This window comes from Petaurus breviceps, unplaced genomic scaffold, assembly GCF_028583685.1.
Source record: "Petaurus breviceps papuanus isolate PSGF00001 unplaced genomic scaffold, PetGlider_PUasm1.0 175, whole genome shotgun sequence".
Classification (NCBI taxonomy): Eukaryota; Metazoa; Chordata; class Mammalia; order Diprotodontia; family Petauridae; genus Petaurus; species Petaurus breviceps.
Genome location: NW_027185764.1, coordinates 24,212,262 through 24,236,428, shown reverse-complemented (window position 1 = coordinate 24,236,428; position 24,167 = coordinate 24,212,262). Strand labels below are relative to the sequence as shown.

The following is a 24,167-nucleotide window of genomic DNA, read 5'->3' as shown; positions in this document are numbered from 1 at the left end:
CCCCTTTTGGTTCTTAGCAATTATCACTAGCTTTAGCTCATTCTGAGCTTCATAATTCTTAACTCTGTTCTTACTGGACCATACTGCTCTTTTATTTCTATTTAAAATAAATTTGTTGAGTTCCTGTGCATACATGTTGATCTCTTTAGGTAGCTTCCCTTTTTCCTCCTCAATTGAATCATGTCTTCAGAAATTTATTCTTAAGTGCTTCCCATCCATCTTATGTCAACTTCCCTTGCAAAGTATATCTTAAAATTAAATTTCTAAAAATTCTGAACTTAATGCCAAATAAAATGAACTTTCCATATACTAAGTAGAACAGAAAAAAGAATTCTATATGAAATTGCAACTCTATATTAAGTAGCTTATTTTTCCTTTCAAGTATGTAATAAATTCAACATGTAGCTTTCAGAGTTATCCTGCTGATTTGTTTTTCATTCTGTTCTCTTTGGTGCATTTTAAAAAAGCGTATCAATGGCCCTCTTTTATTTCTTTTCTTTTTCTTGGCAATCCCATTGCTACTTTCTCCCTCCTTCCCACCTCTTCTTCCACTATTGAAAAAAGAAAAGAAAAATAGAAAAACATACTCATGTAGCAAATATGTAAAGCCAAACAAAACAAATTTTCATATTGACCATGTCCAAAAATATATCTTATTCTGTACGTTGAGTCTATGATCTCTCCATCAGGAGGTGGGTAGATGTTTCATCTTTAGTTCTCTAGAATTGTAGTTAGTCATTATATTGATTAGGATCCTTAAGTCTTTCAAAATTATTTTTTCTTCATAATATTATTATTAATATATAAATCATTCTCCTGGTTTTGCTCACTTCATTCTTTATCAGTTTATACAAGCCTTCCTAGGTTTCCCTAAAATGATCTTTTTTGTCATTTCAGATGGGACAATAATATTGCATTACATTCATGTATCATATTTTGTTCAGTTAGTCTCTAGTTGTTGGGCATCCACTTAATTTCCTATTCTTTTTTTTTAAACAACAAAAATGGTGCTATAAATATTTTTGTACATTTGGGTCCTTTTTTCTTTGATCTCTTTGGGGTATAGGACTAGTAGTGATATCAAAGGTATGTAAATTTTAGTGGCTTTTTGGGTGTAGTTCCAAATTGCTTTTTGAGAATAGCTGGACCAATTCATAACTTCATTAATAACATATTAATATGTGTTATCTTGAGCTCAACCCTCTGCTTCTTAAAATATTTAGCCATATAAGAGAAAACTGTTACAATGTAGGGGAAGAACAGGAAGGTGAAAGGGAAAGGAACAATCTTATTCTCACTGAATTTGGTTTAAGGAGGGAATAGCATACACACTCATTTGGGTATCTTATCCTACAGCAAAATGGGGGGGGGTAGGGTATAGGAGGGGGAATTATAGAAGGGTGGGCAAACTGGGGGAGAGGGTAGTTAGAAGCAAATATTTTTGAAAAGGGATAGGGTCAAAGGAGAAAATGGAATAAGTAGGGGGTGAGATAGGATGGAGGGAAATATAGTTGGTCTTTCACAATATGACCACTATGGAAATGATTTGGGTAACTGCACATGTACAACCTATATTGGATTGCTTGTCTTCCCAGTGAGGACGGGTGAGGAAGGAGGAAGGGGAAAAAATCTGGAACTTAGAGTTTTAAAAACAAATGTTTAAAAAAAATTTTGTATATTATTTTTTTATCCAACTGGGAAATAAGATATACAGGCACTGGGGCATAGCGATCCATCTTGCCCTACTGGAAAGTCAGAGGGGGTATGAGGGAGGATATAGGAGAAAGCAGATTGGGGGAGGGGTATTCAGTGGGATCGCTGTTTTGGGGTGGTGGGTAGGGGAAAGATGGAGAGAAAATTTGTAACTCAAAATCTTGTGGAAATGAATGACGTAAACTAAAAATAAACATAAAATTTAATTTAAAAAATATTTAGCCATAGATTCTTTTTTTTTAAAGCAATCGGGGTTAAGTAACTTGCTCAAGGTTACACGGCCAGTTATTTCTAGGTGTGGTGCTAAGTGTCTGAGCCCGGATTTGACCCAGGTCTTCTCAACACTGGAGCCAGTGCTCTTACTCTCTGTGCTACCTGGCTGCCCCCAGGCATAGATTCTTATTTATATTTTTTCTGAATTAAAAAAAAAATCTTATCACCTAAAATTTAGAATGAGCTTCAGACTATCCTTGGTTTCCCTCTCCTATCATGAAATGTATGGACAAGTGATCACTTATATTGAAGGTTCCTGTCATTTCTTTCTACTTAAGCATTCAATTTCTCCTTGTTGGTCAGAATCAGGTCCAGAGTAGCAGGACCCTTTGCAACTTCAACCTTTTGAAACATAAAATTATTATGAAAACAATTGCATATGTTTTGCATGATTAAACGTGTCTAACTTATATTAATTTCTTACTGTATCATGGAGGGGAGGGGGCAAAGAGAAAATTTGGAACTCAAAAATTTTTTAAATGAATGTTAAAAATTATCTTTACAAGTAACTGGGGGAAAATAAAAAATATTATAAAAAAACAATTATACATTTATTAGATTCTTATTTCAGAGGGAGTATGTGTGTGTGTGTGTGTGTGTGTTCCAGATGACATGTGACTGGTTTAAATCCCCTATCACATTTCTATGCTGAATTGGAGATGTTTTCGAAATTCTTCATATAAGCCCTTTTTCTATTCGGTAATCTATTAAATACCTTTACAACACTGTGTTTGCTTTTATTTCCACTGATCTTCACCCAGATATTTTTTAATGTTTTTTCCTTCAGGTCCCTGAATTTCCCCATGAGTATATATTACAAATAATAGTACTCCCCACTTCCTTTGCTCCTCTCCTTTTTCTACCCTGTTCCTTTGGAACATTTTGTTATATACCTGTTCTGGAAGGTATACCCTTTCAGAACCAAATATAGTTATGAATTCTCATCCCACTAAAGCTCTGTGATAAAAGATTTACTTCCTTTTGTTAAAATCCATAGTGATCTGATCCCTTCTTGTTGCCTACAGCTTATGCAATTGTAAGTAGACATCTGAGGCCATTGGTTTTATTGCTATCCTCTTTTGGGGATAGTCTTTCCCTTGAATTTCTTTTTTTTCTTTTTTTTTGGGGGGGAAGGCAGGGCAATTGGGTTTAAGTGACTTATCCAAGGTCACACAGCTAGTAAGTGTTAAGTGTCTGAATCTGCATTTGAACTCAGGTCCTCCCCACTCCAGGGTCGGTGGTCTGTTCACTGCTTAGTTACCACTTAGCTACCCCTCCCATGAATTTCTAGTTCTCTTTTCTGTTCTTCCTTCTATGTTATACTTGCTATTTTCTGTAGTACTAGGTATGATAGGTCTTTGTGGGTAGCTTCCCCTCCCCTTTTAATTTAAAGCCCTCTTGACTCCAGGTAAACATATATAACATTCACATACATGTATGTATATATGCATATATATGTATGTTTATATGTACATATGTATATATTTTAACTAGTTCTTGTGAGGTGCACTCCATCCCTTGTCCATTTTTCCTGTATTTTAAAACATGATACAACATTTAAAGTTGGTTCTTAGACACTATCGTAACCAGTTTCCTAACTGCTTGTGGAGGAAGAAGCTTAATTTGTTTAACAAAAAGAAGCATTTGGGGCTAAAATATACAAGGCATAAAGACAACAGACACCAAAATATGATGAAATCTAATGATATTTACATAGCTTTATATGGCCACTGATCTACCGACCCTTCTCTATTTTTCCCTGGACTCAATTGCATTGGATCTTGAACATTCTGTAGGGTTTCAGTGTCTTCGTAATTATTATTTTATAAAATATTTATTTTGGGGGCAGCTAGGTGGCACAGTCAATAGAGAACTGGCCCTGGAGTCAGAAGGATCTGAGTTCAAATCCAGACCCAGATACTTAACACTTACCAGCTGTGTGACCTTGGGCAAGTCACTTAACTCCAGTTGTCCTGCCTTTCCCCCTCCTAGAAGAAAAAAAAAAATTTCCAGTCAGGCACATTAATATTGGTGGAACTATGAGCCAACTGTTCTGGAAAGCAGTTTGGAATTATGCTCTAATGGGAACAATATCCTAACTCCTGCCTTCATGCAAGTTAGGTTAATTTTTCCTTAAAAGGTATTGAAATGATCCTTGAGATTTGTTTGGTTCAAGGGACTAAAGTTACTAATGTAACTTTTTAGTTGTCTGAATACAAAATATTCGTGAAGAGCCAAAGGTAACATGGAGGTAGGGAAGATTATCCAGGCTGGATATTTGTTGAATATCTTTTTCCTACAGTTGGTTAAAGTAAATCTTTTATTACATGTTGAATGGCTTCTGAGTGTCTTATTGTTTTCTATTATTGCACATAAACTACCACAGTATTGGCCTGAGTCAGGCATAGTCCTGAAGATATGCTAAGAAAGCAATTAAAATGTTCATATCCTTTAATTCAGTAATCCTATTTCTCAGCATATATGCATCCATATATATGTGTATATCTATATGTGTGAGTGCATATATATGTATATATATTATATATATAGAGAGAGAGAGAGAGAAAGAGAGAGAGACAGAGAGAGAGAGAGAGAGAGAGAGAGAGAGAGAGAGAGTGTTTTCACACAATAGGCATTAATCAGCCCACAAACCTTCGGTAAACCAAATTTATTGCAATGAGCAGGGGTCCCAAGTCTGGTCTCTTAGTTCAGGTCCTTATCACTTCTCTTGTACTTGCTTTTTGGAGGGCAATTGGGGTTAAGTGACTTGCCCAAAGTCACATGGCTAGTAACTGTGTACTATTATTGTACTCCCTTGTACTATTATTGCAGCAACCTCATAATTTGTCATATTGACTGCCTCCAGGCTCTTCCTCCTCCAAAATGAATTTTAAAAATATGTATTTGGGGGTGGCTAGGTGGCACAGTGAATAAGAGCACCGGCCCTGGAGTCAGGAGGACCTGAGTTCAAATTTGACCTCAGACATTTTGACACAGTTACTAGCCATGTGACTTTGGGCAAGTCACTTAACTCCAATTGCCCTCCAAAAAGCAAAAAAAAAAAAATCATTCTTCTTTGCACTATTGTAGTAACCCCAAAATTACACACACACAAACAAAGAGTTCATTTACATTTCTCAGTTAAATGTGCTGCTGAGATAAGCAACTTTCTGAATTGTACTGTAGTGTCCTTATTTCATAGGTTCTAAAATGGTAATAATTTGGAAAACAAGTTAGTTACTGGGCACTTAACATTACTTAGGGGGAAGAGAAAAGTCCCTTTGCCTCTTCCTGCCTGATACTGGCCTATAGGTATACTATCAGCATCAGGCCAGTTAGTGACAGTTGTAATGACTGTCACACTATCAGTAACTAGACTGATAATTTCCTCCAAACCTGCCCCTCCTCCAAACTTCTCCATTTCTGTGGATAGCACTGTCATCTTTTCAGTTACTCAGGTTAGGTTTGAAACCTTGGAGTTATTCTTCACCCTTCTATATCCTCCATCCATCATATCAGTCAATAGTAGTCTTGTTCAATCTTCCTGCACAACATCTCTGACATTTCCTATAATGTAACATCTTCTTCTCAACTCACACACCTACTACGTTAACTCAGGCTCTTAAAATTTCATTCTTATCATTAGCATTCTCCTTTGCATTATTGTGGTAACCCCAAAATTATGTGTATAATACAAAATCCTCAGTCTGTCATTTGAATCTGGCTCTCACTTAGATTCTCAGTGTTATTTCAAATTATTCCCCTTCAGGTATTCTCTCTTCCAGTTTAACTCCTCCTACCCACCCCACCCCCAAGCTGATCCATGTAACATTTCATATCTTTGTCTTTGCACACATGGTCCTTCATGTCTGGAATGTTCTATATTTTTTCATCTCTGCCTGGTAGAATCCCTAGGTTCCTTTGAAACATAGCTTACTTATATATCTTCTGTATCCCCCTCAGTTATTTAAACGTTCTCTTGAAATTATTTATATTACTTTGTGTATAATTGGCATTGATTTGTGTACTTGCCGTATCCTTCCAAATGAATGCAATCTGCTTGAGGAAAAAAACTTTTTTGTTTGTCATTGTTTTTTAAATGTCTCCAGTGCCTGGCCCATTGTAGGTATGTAACAAGTGTTTGTCGAGTTGAATTAACAACTCAACTAACTAGGGATAAGGGACACAGGAATTCTGAGAGCTGCTGGACATTGATTCAACCCAAGAAGGTCGTAGGAAGCAAGCAGACAAAGGATGCAGAATGGCAGTTGCTGCTTCAGAAGTGACACCGTAACAGCTGGTATTACAGAAACCTTAAACTTCTGTTTCTTGTCTTCCTTACCATCTTGTGGTTATGACCCTGGCTGCATAAGTTCCAAGATCTCTTAAAGAAGAGTGATCTGCTTAGCTTTAGGGGCCCCCAAATTCTAGATGGATAATTCTTAAAAGTTATTATTATTATTAGTAATAGCCTACATGTGGTACTTTACATACTTGGTTGATATTTTTCTACCATCATTTGATCCTTACAATAACCTTGTAAAGTAGATAGTATCCGTATTGTTATTGTTGTGTAGTCATTTTTCAGTCCTGTCTCACTCTGTGACCTCACTTGGGGTTTTCTTGGCAGAGATACTGGAATGGTTTGCCATTTCCTTCTTCATTTCATTTTACCAATGAGGAAACTGAGGCAAACAGGATTAAGTGACTTGCCCATGGTCACATAGCTAGTAAGTGTCTGAGATCAGTTTTAATCTCAGAAATCTGGGTCTTCCTGACTTCAGGCCTGACACTCTATCCATTGAACCATCTAACTGCCCTACTATTAGTATTATCATGCCCATTTTGGCAGCCCAGACCCATGGTTTCATTAGTTTAGGGATACCTTTTCTAATCCCTACCTCTCAAAAAAAAAGACCCCAAAATAAAAACATATCAAACAATGTAAATTGACCAGTCATTTGTAACTTATAGAGATTGAGGGCAAAGGAGCTTCTCTTTTAACAGTCTTTCCCATTGTCACAGAGCTTGAATGAGTGACAGGCCTTAAACTCAGGTGGTCCTGACTCTGTCCTTTCCCATCCCTACTTTCCAGAAGAGAAAACAGACTTCACTAAGTGAAGTGACTTATTTAAGATCATAGCTTGAACACTCCGTATCAGGTATTTTGAATCCAGGTCCAGTACTCTTTTCACCATCACACCCTCTTTAAAACACTTTTATGCAGATTAATCTTGGAAACCTCTGTCAAACGTGAATATCATCCCAATAGAAGGATCCCATGATACAAATAACCCATTGTTGTCTAGTTGCTAAACCTAAGGGTTTCATTCAGTTGCTAGAACATTATTTTAGATATAATTTTTAAAAGCTTAGTTCATGTGACCAACTTTATGGAAAATGAATAGGAAGGACTTGGCAGTGGACATACTTTTACAATGCATGTTGCTGAAAACAAAAGATGGGAACAAACAAGTATGGCAGAAGAGATGAAGCACTGGGATAAACCTATGCTTAAGACCACAGCTAATATCCTACATAAAATTGAAGTGGGGCCTTAGCCTAATCTCTATCATAAATCCGTTGCACAGCTGGTAGTGTTTTTTAAGAGGGGCCTAAAAGCTAAATTGTAAGGTTAAGGTAGATCAGAATGATATTGACTACCTTCTCTGGGGTGTGCTCCCTCCAGTGTGCTCCAGGTTTAATTTGTTCATAGCATAGATGCTAATACTTTATTAGACTAGGATAATTTAATTTTTTTGAGCAGTGGGCAAAGGGGAAATCAATTCCCTTTTTATCTGAGAGAAAGCAGAACAGCTAAGAATTATTTTCAAGTCAGATTATGAGTAATGGAGGTTCAGCCACTAACTAGCTAGCAGTCTTTGAGGCACCTTTCTGGGGCTGGGTTTTTTTCCTTTGAGGGGTTAGAGAGTAGTGACCTCAATGTCACTTCTCACTCTATGACAAAGACAAGAAGTTAAGATAAAGTTACTGCTTTTGAATTTTTGGTCCAGGCCAGACAGGCAGACCCTCTGCCTGCTTCATGAATTGTAGTGCAAATGGGGAGGGGGGCGGGATTGTTTGCACATGTCAGAACTCTCTATGTACAAATATTACTATTTCTCCATAGACCACCACCTCTTTCAGAAGCTATGGAACATAATTAAATTCAGTAAGGTTTTTAAAATTTGTTTTTCTTTTTTAAGGAAGTTCAAATGAAATTGGCCAAGGAGAAAGAAAAACTACTCTACATTTTTTAGTGCAGTAAGGGTACCTTAGCGATGAGCCGGTGAGCTGATGAGCTAGCCTATGCTCCCTTACTTTACAAGGTTGAGATGGGAGGCCCAGAGGGATTAAAATATCATATTCAAGGTCACATAACTTGTTCCAGAACCTGTACCCAGTACCCAAGTGTGTTATTTCTTGCAGTGCCCACTTCAGCACATCTCCAGGCCTTCAGCTGAACATTTGGCCAAATTTATTCACCAATTAACAAAACAAAACAAGACCCAGTCAACCGAACACTAATTATGAAGTTTTCCATTCACCCTTATCAAAAGTAACTTAGGAAATGAGAGATCGGTGTGGTCCTACCCACGGACAGGACGGTAAAAAGGAATCGAGGGCATGCTCATTGGGGAGCCACAAAGGATTAAATCAGCCGTGCCCACCTGGGCAGATGCCCGCGACAGGGTCAGCTGCCAGGACTGGCGAGTGCCTGGCACACGTGCCAAAGATACTCGCCTGCCAACCTCCACTTTCCCCCTCCCCCCATCCCCGGTGGTCTCCCAGCGGGCAGGGATCTGTCCCGCGCCTCTCGAGACAGGGCCGGGAAAGGAAGGCGCTGCTCCAGTCACAGCAGGACCGGGACAGGAGAGAGCGCTCTGGTTAACGGGGTTGGGAGGGAGCTATGGTTTTTGTCAAGCACAGGAGGAGAACGAAAGAGGCATTGCTCAGGTCACCATAATGCTGAGAGAGAAGACCCTGCTCAAGTCACTCCAGGGCCGGGACGGGAAATATCGTCCTTGTCGTGATAGGGCTGGGAGTCACGCATAGGCCGGCCAAGAAAGAGGCCTTGATCTTGTCACCATCGGGCTGGGATAGGAGACACTGCTCGTGTCGCGGCAGGACCGAGAAAGGAGGCATTGCTCTTGTCCCGACAGGGCTCCGTGGTCGACCATTCTGGATTTTCGATTCCGAGTGGGTTGCCAGAAAATGTGGGGTGGGATTGGGACCCGGCCCCAGGCCCCAGAACCCTCCCGGGACCCTCGCCAGCGCCGGCCGGGCCAGGCAGCCGCCTCCTGTCACCCGTCACTGGGCGGGCCGGGCCGGCCGCGGTCACGTGACGATGGCGGCGGCGAGGGGCGGAGGGAGACGGGGCGGAGGGAGACGGGGCGGGGCCGGCGGCGGCCGCGGGCAGAGTCGTCGTCGCCGGCTGCGCTTGGAGGTACCTAGAACCGGGGACCCCGGAGCCGGGAGCCGCGAGCCGCGAGCCGCGAGCCGGGCGCTGCCCGGAGCGGGCGACCCACTGCCCGGAGCTGCTCCCGGCCCGGCCTTCAGCCCCGCGTCTTCCCGCGACGCGCCCTCCGGGGGTTCGGGCTCCCTGGAAGCTGTTGTAGCCCCAAGATGGATGAAGAAGGAGGAGGCGGCGGCGGCGGCGGCGGCGGAGGCAGCGGTGAGTGCCCGGGCGCTGCCCCGAGCCCGGCGGCGGAGCGTCGACCACGGGGATCCCCGGGGAGGGGACCGAGGCTGGGGACCGAGGGACCGAGGGACGGGGACGGAGAGACGATGACTGAGGGCACCGAGGGTGAGACCCGAGGGACGGGGACCGAGCCCAGGTGGGAAGGGATTGAGGGACCGGGGGAACCCGGGATGGACCCTGGGGGGACGGAAGCGGAGGGCTGAGGAGGCGGGGTGCAAGGGGCAGAAGAGGGGTTCAGGAGGCTGCGGGGACTGTAGGTGAGGAGCTTGGGGACAGGAGGAGATACCTGGGAACTCACGGGAAGTAGGGTAGGGGGCTGGGGCAGTGGGGGTACGGGAGGGTGAGGCGGGGGAGGGGGCGCTGGAGAAGGAGAAGGTAGAAAGAAGGGTAAGGAGGGAGGGGACAAGAACAGAACAGAAAAACAACAAGGCTGGAGGGTCTGTCTGGGAAACAAGGAAAAAGCAGGAGGGGGTCTGCACATTTGAGGTAATGGGGATTGTGAGCTGAAGGTGCTCGGGAGAAGCAGTAACGAAGGGACCCCCAGGAACTGCCCAGTAAGGGTTGGGGATAGATCTGAACAGTGAGCATAGGAGACCATGGCGGGTGTGTGTTTCGGGGGGTTAGGGGCAGGAGGACCATGAGGAATGTCATTAAAATGGGTTGGGATAGAGGTATCAAAGGAAAACTCAAATTTCTTCCATCTATCCCGATAGAATTAGTATTCATCCCTCCTCGTATTTCCCTTGAGAAATTTCTTATTTCTATTTGATCTTAGAGGATACTTTTCCTTTCCTTTTCCCAAGACTATGAGGGCAGGGTGGGGCCTGTCAAGCTCTGAGGGACATAAATATAAGTTTTTAGGCGGTATAGTATAAGTTTTTATATAGTCTTAATTTTTTTTACTCCAAGGTAAAGAGGAAGATGAAATGAAAGAAAAATTAGGAAAACACTGAATCTGTTGCCCAGAGCTTTGAGTCATTAGAACTGCTTAAACTAACAATTGCAAAAGGAGATTTTGTTGACCTGGGGTACTCTATTTGTTAATAACTTGACATGTGTAAAAAATGTAGTGTTTCATAGAAAGGAGAAAATCTCTGCTATGCGTCTTTTATGAACTGCAGCAGGCAAGAGAGGTAGAACGAAAGGCAAAGAACAGTTAAGTTTTGGCCTCTGCCTTACAATAGTTAAAGTATGTCTGTTGTACTTGGTGGGCATGGTCCAAGTGATATCTATGTCTTTTCTTATTGGTTGAATGTCTGAAATTCTCCTTCTGATTTTAGCTGGAAGTTGTATATTTGTCATAAAATTCGAAACATTTCATCTTCTCTCTTCAATAATAAGGATGTAGTATAGTCATCATAATTGATGTTTATCATTGAATTAAATTGATATTCCCTAAATTGTATAAAGTTGATTATCTGAACAACTTTTATTTTAAAGAATTGTTGTACATGTTATATCTTTTATTATAGAAGATAAACTGGAAAGGAAAGCAAATTTGCAATTTAGGGTCTTTTAAAGTATGACTTTTCATTCTTTCATGTTTTCAACCAAGGAGTCTTTTTTTCCCCCTGGAATACTACATTGTCACAGTCTTAGGAAGCTTAGGAAGCTTGTTTTTTGATACTGATCATGGCTGCTCAGCTGTTGTCAGTACAAATAATCAGCAGTAGTGTTTTAGAATGAGGTGGTTAATCAAGGTGCCTTCTGGAATTTACAATATAGAGGAGATGTGTTTGCTGAAGGAAGTAATGTTGCCATTAGGCTGAGATATAATAGTTGGCATAAGCCATAAGAGTTAAAGTACATGTAATTAAAACCAGGGACAACTTTGTGACACCAAGTGGGTATGTTGTTTATAAAAGTTCTCTAGTGAGGAAGGAATCTAGTTGAAAATCCTTCAACAGCCAAGTTGCCTAAACACACTATAGAGGATTTTTTTTTTTGGGGGGGGGTGTGGATCTGTTCTTGGAGATATAGTCATACAATACAGCTTGTAACTGTGAGAAGCAGGAAATGAACCCAGATTTTCCTGACTCCAACTGGACTCCTTTATCCACCATTCTGTATTGCCTCTCAGCTGTTGAATGCTAAAACAAAATGTGATGTTAAATATGTACTTTGAAGTGCTGAAGACTTTTGGAATGTCTTACAATTCAATTCAGTAACTTTTTTTTTGTGTGGGCACTATAGTGTAGTGGAGAAAACAATGGACTTGGGAGTTTGAAGATGGAGATGCAGATTTTGGTTCTGCCTGTTCCTATGTGACTGAGCAAGTCAGCCTTTCAAAGCTTCTGTTTCCTCAACTGTAAAATGAGGGGATCAAACTATCTGATATCTGTGGTCCCTTCCAGCTCTAACATCCTGTGATTCTGATTTATTTAATCAAAGGTTATTTTCCATGTTGTATTGTGGAAGGCTCTTATGTTTTTTTCTTTTCAGCCATACAGTGAATAGTTCTTATTAAATAATATTTTTGAAAGCAAAATGCTTCATAACCTCCCCCCCCCATGTTTCCAGTCTTCTTATACCTTGTTCCCTGATATGTCTTAGATTCAGTGAAACTAGCGCCCTTGTTGTTCCTCAGATATGACACTTCATCTCCCAACTCCAGGTATTTTCACTGAACTCATTCCTCATGCCTGGAGTCCTTATCTCCCCTTACTGGCTTCTCTGAATCTCCCCTGAAATCTTACTTTCTCCAAGAAGCCTTTCCCTTAATGCTAATGTTTTTCCTCTAGTGATTGTTTCTAATTTATCCTTTATGTATAGCTTGTTTGTTCATAGTTGTTTACATTTTGTTTATTAAACTCTGAGGTTCTGGATAGCAAGGAGCATCTTTTGCCTTCCTTTGTATCCTCAGTACTTATCTCAGGGTTTGGAACAGAGTAGGTGCTTGATAAATTTTATTGACTGACTGGCTCATGCTTATATGCTAACCACACTATAAATTAAATATGCTTACATTTAACTTATGCACATGCCCATTTTTAAAACTTAATTCACCTTCAAGTCACTTCTTGACACAGCTATTAATGTATATGCAGCAGTGGATTTTTCTAATGACTTTCTTTAAAAAATCATTTTCTTCAAGTGGCATGTCATAGCCAGAGATGAGAATTCATTAATATAGCTCACCTTGAATTTTGCAAGTATTTTCAATTTCCAAGAGGGGCCAATTTTATTCCTGTTTAAAAAATAGGTTAATTTATCTGGTCATAGAATGAGTCATGACAAACTAGGGAGAAGAACTTAAAAAGTCTTCATTGGCAATGCTGCTTAAGCTAACGGTCCTTGAAAATTGAATAGACTTGATACTTTCATAATTCAGGAAACCTTGAAGTTTGTACATTTACTATCTTTTTTTCCTAAATGATAATTAGAGAGGTGAGATTGATGTGTAGATAGTAGTTGGAAGAAGGGTTAGACAATTAGAAGAGGTAATGAGTGGGGTGCCAAAATTCTAAAGACAAATCACTGCATATATGTAGTATGTAACTTTTGGATTTTTCAGTTCCTTAAAGGCTTTGTTGACTTTCAGATCCATATTGTTTCACATGTTGTTTTTCAAAACTATCCTTAAACTATAATTCTGTATGACAAAATTGCCAACCATGTTCCGTTAATTGAAAAAGTGTCACAGAAAAATAATATATGGCTAAGATATAAATGTATGCATGTATAGTCTCTTTTTCAATTTTCAAAGAGGAAGTTGTGAGCAAAAATGAACTATGTAATTTAGCTTTGCCTCTTTTAAATTCTTAAAAAGTGTACTTTATATTTGTTTTTAATTCTTAGTGTTTGCATAGAACATCTTTGCTAGACCATATAATTTGAATCCTAACTTTTGATTGAATTCTTTTTGTTGTTGTATTTTTCTTTACTGAGTTGATCCAGGGAAAGTATAGGGGGCTTGTTTCTTTTCTTTTTTTCCCCTAATTTCTTTGAAATTAGTCGAGCACTTAAAATGGCTTTCATTTTGAATTGTGGTTATAGAATTTTGATATTGACTTTAATATTTAATTGGTGATAAATAATTAAATTGAAGCTAATTTTGAGTTTTTGGCAACTAATATACAAGTAAACTGACTTTATAAAGTAACATGGCTAAGGTCAGGAAAAATTTATCAGTGATAAAATTTGTGAATTTTACTTATAATTTTCCCAAAATAAATTTTTTGGGGTAACTAGGTTTATTTACAAAAAAAAACCATTGGCAAAGCATAACTTTTAAGAATCATGATTTTGTATTTATAATCTAGAAATTATTATTATTATTTTGCTTTTTGGAGGGGAGAGGGCAAGGCAATTGGGGTTAAGTGACTTGTCCAAGGTCACACAAGTAGTGTGTCAAGTGTCTGAGGTTAGATTCACTGTGCCACCTAGCCGCCCCTGTAATCTAGAAATTATGAAGCTTTTGAAGGAAAGTAGAAGAAGAACAGGTGAATAGATGCTAAGAATTTGAGATATTAAAAGATATTAAATATTTTTGAGATGATGGGAAAACTGTGAATAATCTAAGTAAATACAAAGGCATGTATGTTCCTTAAAGTTTATGAAGTACTTTTATATAAGTGGTCTCATTTGACCTCCACAGCCAGATAAGGTACATGCTATTATTATCCCCATTTTGCAGTTGAGTAAACAGAAGTTGAGAGGTTAAGCCACCTGCCCCAGGTTGTACAGCTACTAAGTATGGGAGGGAGGATTTATTCTCACACCTTCCTAATTGCAAGTCTATTCAACTAACTGCTGTCCACTGAAATAACTGCTTCAAAAGTGAGGGGGAAAATATGTCATTTTTCAACCTGAGATAGTTTTGATGATAGTCAAACTGTAAGTTTGTCTTATTTGTAATTATTAATTACCATGTTAGCTCTTATACTGATATGAAACATATTGTATTTTGAAATTGGACTGAAGAGGAACCAAACTTCAGTAGGTACTTAAGTTATTATTAGTTATTGAAAAAAGTCTGTCACTTTCAGGGAAGGTGCTTCAAAAGACTGTGGAATGGCGGGGGGAGGGAGGGGCTAGGTGGTGCAGTGAATGCAGCACCAGCCCTGGAGTCAGGAGGACCTGAGTTCAAATCCAGCCTCAGACACTTAACACACAAAAAACTAGCCATGTGACCTTGGGCAAGTCACTTAACCCCAATTGCCCCTCCAAAAAGCAAAAAAAAAAAATGACTGTGGAATTTACCTTTACTAAGTCTTGACATGAAATTCAGTGCTTTATCTATTAAACTAAGTGAATTATTTGTAAATGTCTGGATAATTGACTTAATTTTTTAGTTTTCATATGTGTTTGGCATCCTGTAGACATAGCCTTACTCCACCTTTAAAATTGGGTTCCATGGGAAAATATAACACTCTGCATTTATTTTGGACAGCAGCACTTCCTCTTTCTGTGGACAGCTACATTTAAAACACATGCTCTTTGAGTGGAATCTGTGGTCCTCTGAGAATTGTCTGAAGAAGGAAATGGGTTGACCTATTTGGTTGCTACAAAATAAAAACAATCTTGTTTTCATTTTTGGTGGACATCTGGGATGCATTTATTATATTACATTCTAGAGGTTCTTTAAAACCATAATTTGATAATAATGGGTTTCATTAATACTGTAACCATTTAGTTATTTCTACAGTTACATTAAGTACTAGTGTAGCTGATAGACTGTCTAACCACTTTCCTAGAAAACATAATATATAGAAAACAATTCTTAATGTGAGACTATAAAATAGGATCATAATTTCCTTTTTATTCAAAAAAGTCTTTATTCAAAAGACTATTCATTTTGTTCTATTTTTATGGCACCTTGCTGTACACATAAACATGGTAGATAGACAATAAAACAATGGGATTCTTTCATATATTCTAACACTACAGCCTCTAAAAACAATCCCTTAGGGATCTTTTTCATTAAATAGAATTTAATAAGACTATATTGAGCATATGCTTTTACAATTTTGGGAAATCTCATAGATTGCTTTTTGGAGCATCATTTTGATAACTGATATTTTTTCATATTATTTGATATCCACACATATATGAACACCTACACATATGTATTTTCCCTTGGTAGAAATCTGTTGAGTATCATTCAGCAAATGCATAGATTTACATTTGCTGGAAAGTAGAAATATATTACATCTTTTTTTTTTTGGAGGGCAGTTGGGATTAAGTGACTTGCCCAAGGACACATGGCTAGTCTGTGTTAATTGTCTGAGGCCAGATTTGAACTCAGGTCCTTCTGACTCCAGGGCCAGTGCTCTATTCACTGCGCCACCTAGCCATCCCGCATTACATCTTAATAAGTATAATGATAGTGAGTGTGTTTTAACAAAATATTAAAGATAAGACTTTTTTCTTTTTTTAAGTTTTTAATGAAGAAAAAATTAAAAATAAACTGAAAAGTATTTTTTTCAAATTTCACTAATTAAATTTTAATTTACTCAGATAATAACAAATCAGACTCATGACCTAGAAGAAGCACAGTGTAATGCAAAGATGTCAAACTCAGGGTCACTCTGAAGTGCAGTCCAAACCGTTTTAAAATGTAATCGGAAAATATTTAACAAAATGAATACAAATACAATACAATGTAGAAATGCCAATTTGTATTTTTTTTAGTTAATGTGGGTCTCAGGGATCTGTTTCAGTTTGATTTTTGACACAACTGGTATAGTAGATAGAATATTGGAGTTGGAGTCAGGAGGATTGGGGTTTGAATCCTGCTTCAGATATTTAGTAGTTGTGTGACTTTGGACTAGTCACTTAAACTCTCAGTTTCCTCATCTGTAAAATGAGGGTATTGGACTTGATAACCTCTAAATTTTCTTCCAATTCTAAATAGTCTGTGCTAGAATATGGAAAAATTGAAAATTTTTAGTGCTTCACACTAAAATTTTGGCATGTTCTCTCACTGAATTCATATTTCCCAAGTAACTTTTTGAAGGACAGCTTAATGAGTGCCTGGTGTCCCAGCTGCAAGAACCTTCCCTTATTTATTCTGTATGTATTTTGTATGTACCTAATTTATTTAGGTACTGTTCCCCCCCCCCCCCATGTAAGCTCCTTGAGGGCAAAAACTGTTTTTGCCTTTATTTAGCATATTAATGGTGACACAAAATGCTGAAATGAAGTTCTTTTTCTCATTTATTTATATTTTAAAGTTAGCTTAAAGTTACCTCCTATTTGGATAATACTATCTATAAGTTCAATTTTCTTAGGATCAGGGAGTCTTTAAAATAATCCTATTCTTTCTATGAACCTTGAAAACTAAAGTTTTACAAAGCTCAACTTTTTCATTTTAAATAACCCAGTTCACTATACCTGGAGTTTACTCACCCCATCCCCTTTGTCTCTTAAAATTTCTAGATTCGTTTAAGACTTAGCTCATTTGTATCTTCTTTGGGAAGCTTCTTCTGAATGCCTTAGTTCTTAGGGCTTTCACCTTCCTCGGATTGTCTTATCTTTATGTATTTGTTTACGCGCTGTATCCGCCAGTGCAGTATAAGCACCTTAACTTCAGGTATCGTATTTCATCCTTGTCTTTTTATGTGCATAGGATAATACCTTACAGATAGTATAGGTGCTTAAGAAATACTTGCTTAATTGGATTGAGTAGCTGTTAACTTGTACATAAGATATCCCCTGTATAAGGGTCTCATAAAGTATTTTTATGACCTTTTTAAAAAGTTACCCAAATGATATTCTTTCCCTCCTTTTTGCAGTCAGGTCTTTCTTTAAATATATGTCGTTCTAGGTTATTAATACTTTCTTGTTCATGTTCATTCATGATAACAAATAACCAGAAGGAACATAATTTTTTCCCCTCATCAGAAAGTTTGCTGGTATTCCTTCCATATCTGGCTTATCTAATTGTGCTTTTGCTTCACTAATTCTCATTAATTTAACTAGACATGTAAATATTAGTGGTTGATACACATTTTTATTTTATGTATACGCATGCACATAAACCTGTATACACACATACACACACATTTAATTAGAACATAAACTGAAATGTTTTATGTGGGTCCTGCTATTACTTCAGCATTTAATTTTAAAATCTTATTTTTTTTCAATGTCATCCTTTCCTACCCCTATCCTCCAATCCAACAAAGGAGTCTGAGTCTTTCACTTTTCCTCACCCTCTCTTCTGGCAGGTGATAAGATTCCTGGTGAGCAGCAAGCTGCACTTCACTGTAGGATATTTGTTTCGGAAGTGAATGTTTCTGCCAGTTTTCTAGGCCAAAGTGTCATCTTCCTTCTCTGACTTTTCTGTAAAGCTTGGTACTGTATTAAACAACAGTTTCATTCTTATGGGATAATCACACTGTCAGGGGCCACCCACTTGTAGCTCGGGAAAGAGCTGATTCAGGAGAGTTTATCACTATTAATTCCACTGCCAGGTATTTTGCTTGGCTTCCTCTTGAGAGTACATCTCCAGGAAGAAATTCTTTATTCTCATTTTCCTAACCAGGCTTTCTTTTAAGTTTTAGTTACTAGGAAATATTAGGCTGGATTGAGATCTGGAAGTTTCAGGGACTGATTTTATAGGATGAGCTTTTTCTTTAATTAAAGAGCACTAAAAGCAGATTTTTAAGTTAGGAAACAAGCTGTCAGGATCAATCCAGTTCAACTTATTATAGGTACAAAGGCCAGTCACAGTAACTTGGAAAAACACTACAGGTACAAAAAATTACGTTTCCATGGTGTCTTTTCACATTATTTGAGGTCTTTCTAAATAATTTCTTATCCCATCAATTCTCTCTAACATCCAAATGAGCTTTCCATTTCTTCTTCAGCTACTTATCCAAGCATAAAGATCATAGATTTAGAGCAAAAGGAAACCTCAGAGGACATCTAGTCCACAGAGGGTGAAGGGAATTGACCAAGGTCACACAGGTAATAAGTGTCAGAGGAAGGATAGGAACAAAGGTCTCCTGATTCCATAGCCAGACTCACCCACACTCCTCTCCCCAGACCACAACTTTATTGAAGTGTTAATTTTCTCTCCAGTGTTTCTAAGGAAGGATGTCTTCCTCCCTGGGAGAATTATTTTAAATTTATTAGAAAGCTGAAAAAGTTGGGATACTATTCAGTTCCTCTAAACCTTCCTATTTTGGATCAGGGCACCTCCATCCTCCCAATCTCATAGATTTATTACCTTAGCATCAGCCTTGACTCTTCTCTTTCTTTCATCTTCCACATTCAAAAATACATCTCTAAATATGTCCAAAGATCCAAGTACCACATCTCTCTTCTGAACCTATCTTGTTCACTCCACTATGTTGTCAACCCCCCTATTTCAGACCTTCACCACATCTTAACTGTAGTACTGTAATAACCTTCTAATTGTTCTCTCTGCTTCCACGCTCTTCTCTTTCCTACTGCTTTTCTATACAGCTGCCAAAGTAGTATTGCTAAAGTACAATTTTTATGTGCCATGGCTGAATCCCTTTCCTTCTTTGATCCTCAATTTCTGTACCTGTAGAATGGGAATTATGATTATATAGCACCTACTTCATGGAGTAAGGTTGTTGTAAATTGATTAAATGAGATAGTGTATACAAAATTCTTTATATACTGTAAAAATGATAGCTATTATTAGTATAACTAGCATTACTAGAAGTAGGTATGCCTAACATATACTTCATTGGTTCCTCTGTTGCCTCTGGGATAATTACAAAATTCTCATTCTGGCACTTAAGGTCCTCTAAGATCTGGTTATAATTTACCTTTTTAGATTTATTTATTATCATTTTTATAATAGCTAGCGTTTTATAGCACTTTTAGGCTTACAAAGTACTTTACAACAGTCCTGTGAGGTGGTGCTATCATTATTACCCCCATTTTACAGATGAAGAAACTGAGGCATCCAGAGAATTCAGAGTCACACAGCTGGTAAGCATCTGAGGCTAGATTTGAAGTAAGCTTTACTTATTTTGAACTATTTCCTTTTGTGTGTTCTACATTCTAGCCAAATTATTATCAGACCCTGAAATTCCATTGCCTATCTCTGTGCATTTACTCAGACTGTTTGCCAGGCCTGGTATTCACTCCTGACTCATTTCCATGTTTCAGGATTCTTCCTTCCAAGATCACCTCAGGTGCTACTTCTGCCATGAAACCTTCTTGATTTTCCCAGGTGTTAGTGTTTTCTTCTTCCGAAAATTACCTTTTATTATACTTATTGATGTACATATGGTATCTTTTAAGTAAGAATGAAAGCTCCTTGAGAGTCTGGGTTATTTTATTTTTACTTTGTAGCACCAGTACCCGGTACAGTGCCTTGCATATAGTTGGCACTTAATAAATGTTTATTGAATTGGATTCAGCAATGTTTATTGTGTATCTACTATGTGCTAGGCATAGACCAAGCTCCTGGAGACACAGTGATGGACACATATTTGGACTGAATATTTGCCCTCAAGGAACAGAAAGAATATCATACTTTGAATCAGGAAAGACCTAAATTCAAATAATGCCATTAACCATGGCTGAATCCCTTTCCTTCTTTGATCCTCAATTTCTGTACCTGTAAAATGTTAATAAACAAAGGCGATCGAGAAAATATTAATAAATACCAACCTACATACCTAGTTTTTCAACTTTATAAAATCTTTATGATAATAAACCAAATATGCCAAAAGGACATGAGAAAGAAACAGGTAGGATTGGGATATAACATTATTAATGAAGAATTACAAAGGAGAAGTAGTATAAAGGATATTATTATAACCCATATCCAGTATGATTAGAGAAAGAGGTGGACCAATAATATGGTGAAATTTCAGGATAACTGAGGGATGTCTTATCCATGCCAGTGATATCTGTACTATGTTAAGATATCTAGAGGAATGTGACCAGCATGATTTGTGTACCTCTATAAGGAATTTATGAGAGGATGTAGGTAATGTCAGGTCTCAGAGGAGGAGAAAGTGTGGATGGATTGTAGTCATAATAGCCACATTGATAAGATCATAGATTCACTGAAGCAAAAAAAAAAGTAGTAGAAGGATGAGATCTGTGGACAAATAAGTATAATACAAGTTAGAATGAAATAAATTCATAGGTGAGATCAAATAGAGATTTTTTTTTTAGCTGGTGAAATTAGAGAAGAATTCATGGAGGAGGTAGGCTTTGAAGAATGGAAAGGACTTTCATAGGGGGGCAGTGTGGAGGGAATCTATTCTAGACATGGGAATGATGTGAACAACTGGGCAGAGGTGAGAGAGGATAAGAATAGTTAAGGGATAAACTAGTAATTCACTTTACCTGGAATGTAGTATGTTCCAAGAGAATTAATGTGAAATTAGAATAGAAGGTTAGATTGGATAAAACTTATGCATTAGGAAGAATAGCTTAGCAGAGATGTGAAGGATATATGAGAGACAAGAGCAGAGGCATAGATACTATTTAGGAGACTATTGTAATTTTCCAAATGAGAGGCAACAAATGTATAAGGTAGGGTGGGAATAGAAAGGAAGACATAAATTTGAGAGATTTTTGCAGCTAAAATTGATGGGATTTAGCAGCTGATTGGATATGGATGGTTGGGGTGAAGGCAGAATTAAAGATGAATGACTGAGATTTTGAGTCTTTGTAATGCCAGGCATGAGCAGCTTTCCATAGGACTGCTGCTGTGAACAGCTTTCAGGGTTCTTATTACATAGCATAGTGAGCTCTTCATTTTTTCAGTAACAAATTAAGGCAACACATTCAAAGAAAATAAAAATACAGCCTTCACCATGTCACAACTCAACAACTTAACACTAAAATGGCCACGTAGTTTTCCTCAAAGTGGTTACATAGTTTTAAACAAAGTACATTCATTTAGTAACTCAGTCATTTAGTAAATCCTCAATTCAGTCACAAAGTACAAAGGTTAAAGTTCTCTTTTAAACAAGGTGCATTCATTTAGTCAATCACAAAGTCCACCCCTAGATCACACAGTCTTCATCTCTTCAATCAAAAAATCTTCCTTCTTAAACAAAGTACATTAAACATTCATTTAGTTAATCACAAAGCACAAAGGCCATCCACCCCTAGGTCACAACTAGGTTACAATATCATCAGTCAGCATTAAGTACCAAGGAGAGGTCTTTTCATCTTGACCAGAGGCAGATTCTCAGCTTCCATGGTTCCCCTTCCCACAGTTTCTGTTCCTGGGAAGACAAAGCTTGACAAAGCCACAATCACATTCATGCACATTGCCGGTGTCCTCATCAATTCACTTTCTGCCTGTGAAATCAACCTAGACCCAACAACAAGGTCTGAGGCCTCTATCAACAAATCAGTCTGACAAAGTAACATCAAAACAGACAAAATACTGGCACCACAGTCATGCCTCCTCAGTTCTGGCCCTCAGAAGTCCTGGGCAGCTCAGCTGGCAGTTCTCTCTCTCTCTCAGCAACTCTGGTTCCTGGTAGGTCTCTCTCTCTCTCAGCATTCTCATTTCCAGCAGTTCTCTCTCTCTGCCTCCACGGTGCTGCTCCCAGAAGTTCTTCTGGCCTCTCTCAGCTTGGGCTTTTCCCTATATACGGCACCAACTCCTCCCTGTTCAGTCCCTTCTTGTCATGTCAACAAGTCCGTCCCACTGTGGGATGCACAAGTTCTGGGTCTTAACACTTAACCTGAAACCAAGTGCTAAGCACCTGCTAGCTTGCCACCTTGAAGGGGATCTTCAAATTCCATTACCATTAAAAAAAAATTACATTACCATTACAGTCTTGGAGACTAGAATGGCATTAGCCATCAGCACCAATAGGAAAGTTAAGAGAAGGTGCAGGTTTGGGGGTAGGTTATTTGTTCAGTTTTGCACAAATTGAGTTTAAGATGTTGGCATGACTACCAGGTAGAGATATCCTGCAGATAGCTGGTACAATAATAATATCAGTAGTAAAAATATGTTCACTTTTCAGTATGGTAGGCACTTTTCCCATTTTTTTTCTTCTTTCTCCTTCATGGGGGATTCTGATGGAGAAATGAATGATACTAGAGAAGACCCCTTTTTCTTAAATAGCCTTGGTCCTTTAGATGGGCTAAATCTGCATAGATTCAATGATTCCTGTAGTCTGGAAAGGGATACTTTGTCAAAATCATCTTCATTTTTAGCATGGTTGATACTCTGATTATTCTAACTGCCTTTGGTACAGAAAAATGGAGATAATAATTTAATCAATAAACATTTATTAAGCACCTATTATGTGGAAGACACTGTGCTAAATGCTAGGGATACAAAAAGAGCCAAAATACAGTCATTGCCCTCAAAGAGCTTGCAATGTAATGAGGGAGACAACAAAGAGCAAATACATGCAAAGCAAACTATATATGGGATAAATAGGAAGCAATTAACACAGGGAAGGGCACTGGAATTAACAAGGGTTGGGGAAGACTTCCCTAGAAAGTGGGATTTTAGTTGGGACTTAAAGGAAACCAGGGAGGTCAGTAGTCAGAATGGAGGAAGGAGAGTGTTCCAGGCATGGGGGACTGCCAGAGATAATATCTGGTTGTATTCAGATGACTGTCTGGGGGTGTATATACTAGTCTCATTAAGTATTTCAGTCTAAACATTGTTTTTTGAGCCAGTGTTTATATGTAGTGTCCAAGATAAGTATCTACATTTCTTCTGTTACATGCTATACAGAATTAGAGGCATTTTGTGTTTATTGTTTTCTGAACGAGTGAATATTTGGAAATATTGATTAGATGTGTCTTTTTGAAGCAATTATATGTACAAGTATAATAGATGAGTGTTGTATTCTTTCATTTTGCTGCTTTTTATTTAAAAATCATAGTTCCTCTTTGAATCTTTTACCTGAATCTAAGAAGTTATATTCATGTCTGTGGGAAGCATGGTTCAAACTGGTAACTAAAAGGAGTTACTTTTAAAGCTCAAATGTCAGTGGAGTACGTGGGTGGGTGAATTTGGAAGGGTTATTCACAATGGTATGTTAGACTTAAACCCATATGGAAATGATTAGTTTTCTAGCTTTATGTAGTAAAGGTTTTATTTTAAAATTTTGCAAATGCTTTTAAAAAAGTGAATGTTCAGAGTTGAAAATTCAGTTGAGAGAATGCATTTACATAGTACAAAAGACAAATGTTTCTGGCATATCCTTGGATGAAGAACAAATCTTAAATCTCTAAGGAAAAAAGTTCTTCCTTTCTCTTCCTCCCTCTCCCTACACTTTCCTATTGGATTTTTAAAAATGCAATTTAAGCTTCAGCTGGGACTAATACAGGATCCAGCTGTAACTTTTTGTTGTTGTTCACATGTCCGGTGGTGGTCAAACCAAAGACATTGTATGAAAATTTAATAAAGGAAAGGGCTGGGTGGGAAAAAAAAATGACACTCTTTAAAAGTATGTAATAAAAAACTACAGGAAGTAGTCTCAATTTCAGACCTCTGATTTAAATCTCATCCTGAAATACTTATTTTGTTTGTTATTGTGGTTTAGTGAAAGAA

The 24,167-nt window shown here is 38.2% G+C and overlaps 2 protein-coding genes across 3 annotated transcripts in view; both read left to right on the top strand.

Moving 5' to 3' along the window:
• Nucleotides 1-24,167, top strand: part of LOC138158737 (small integral membrane protein 10-like protein 3) — a 182,130-nt gene that overhangs the window by 64,539 nt on the left and 93,424 nt on the right. The gene's annotated exons all lie outside the window — the stretch shown is intronic.
• Nucleotides 9,435-24,167, top strand: part of CYTH3 (cytohesin 3) — a 139,857-nt gene continuing 125,124 nt past the window's right edge. The window contains exon 1 of one of the 2 annotated variants that reach the window (XM_069084911.1): nt 9,435-9,661. In XM_069084911.1, coding sequence (XP_068941012.1) covers nt 9,613-9,661 — 49 coding nt within the window. In that variant the 5' untranslated portion in view covers nt 9,435-9,612. Of the gene's footprint in view, nt 9,662-9,759; nt 9,794-24,167 lie in introns of those variants that run through there. The other variant, XM_069084912.1, reaches the window with a different exon arrangement.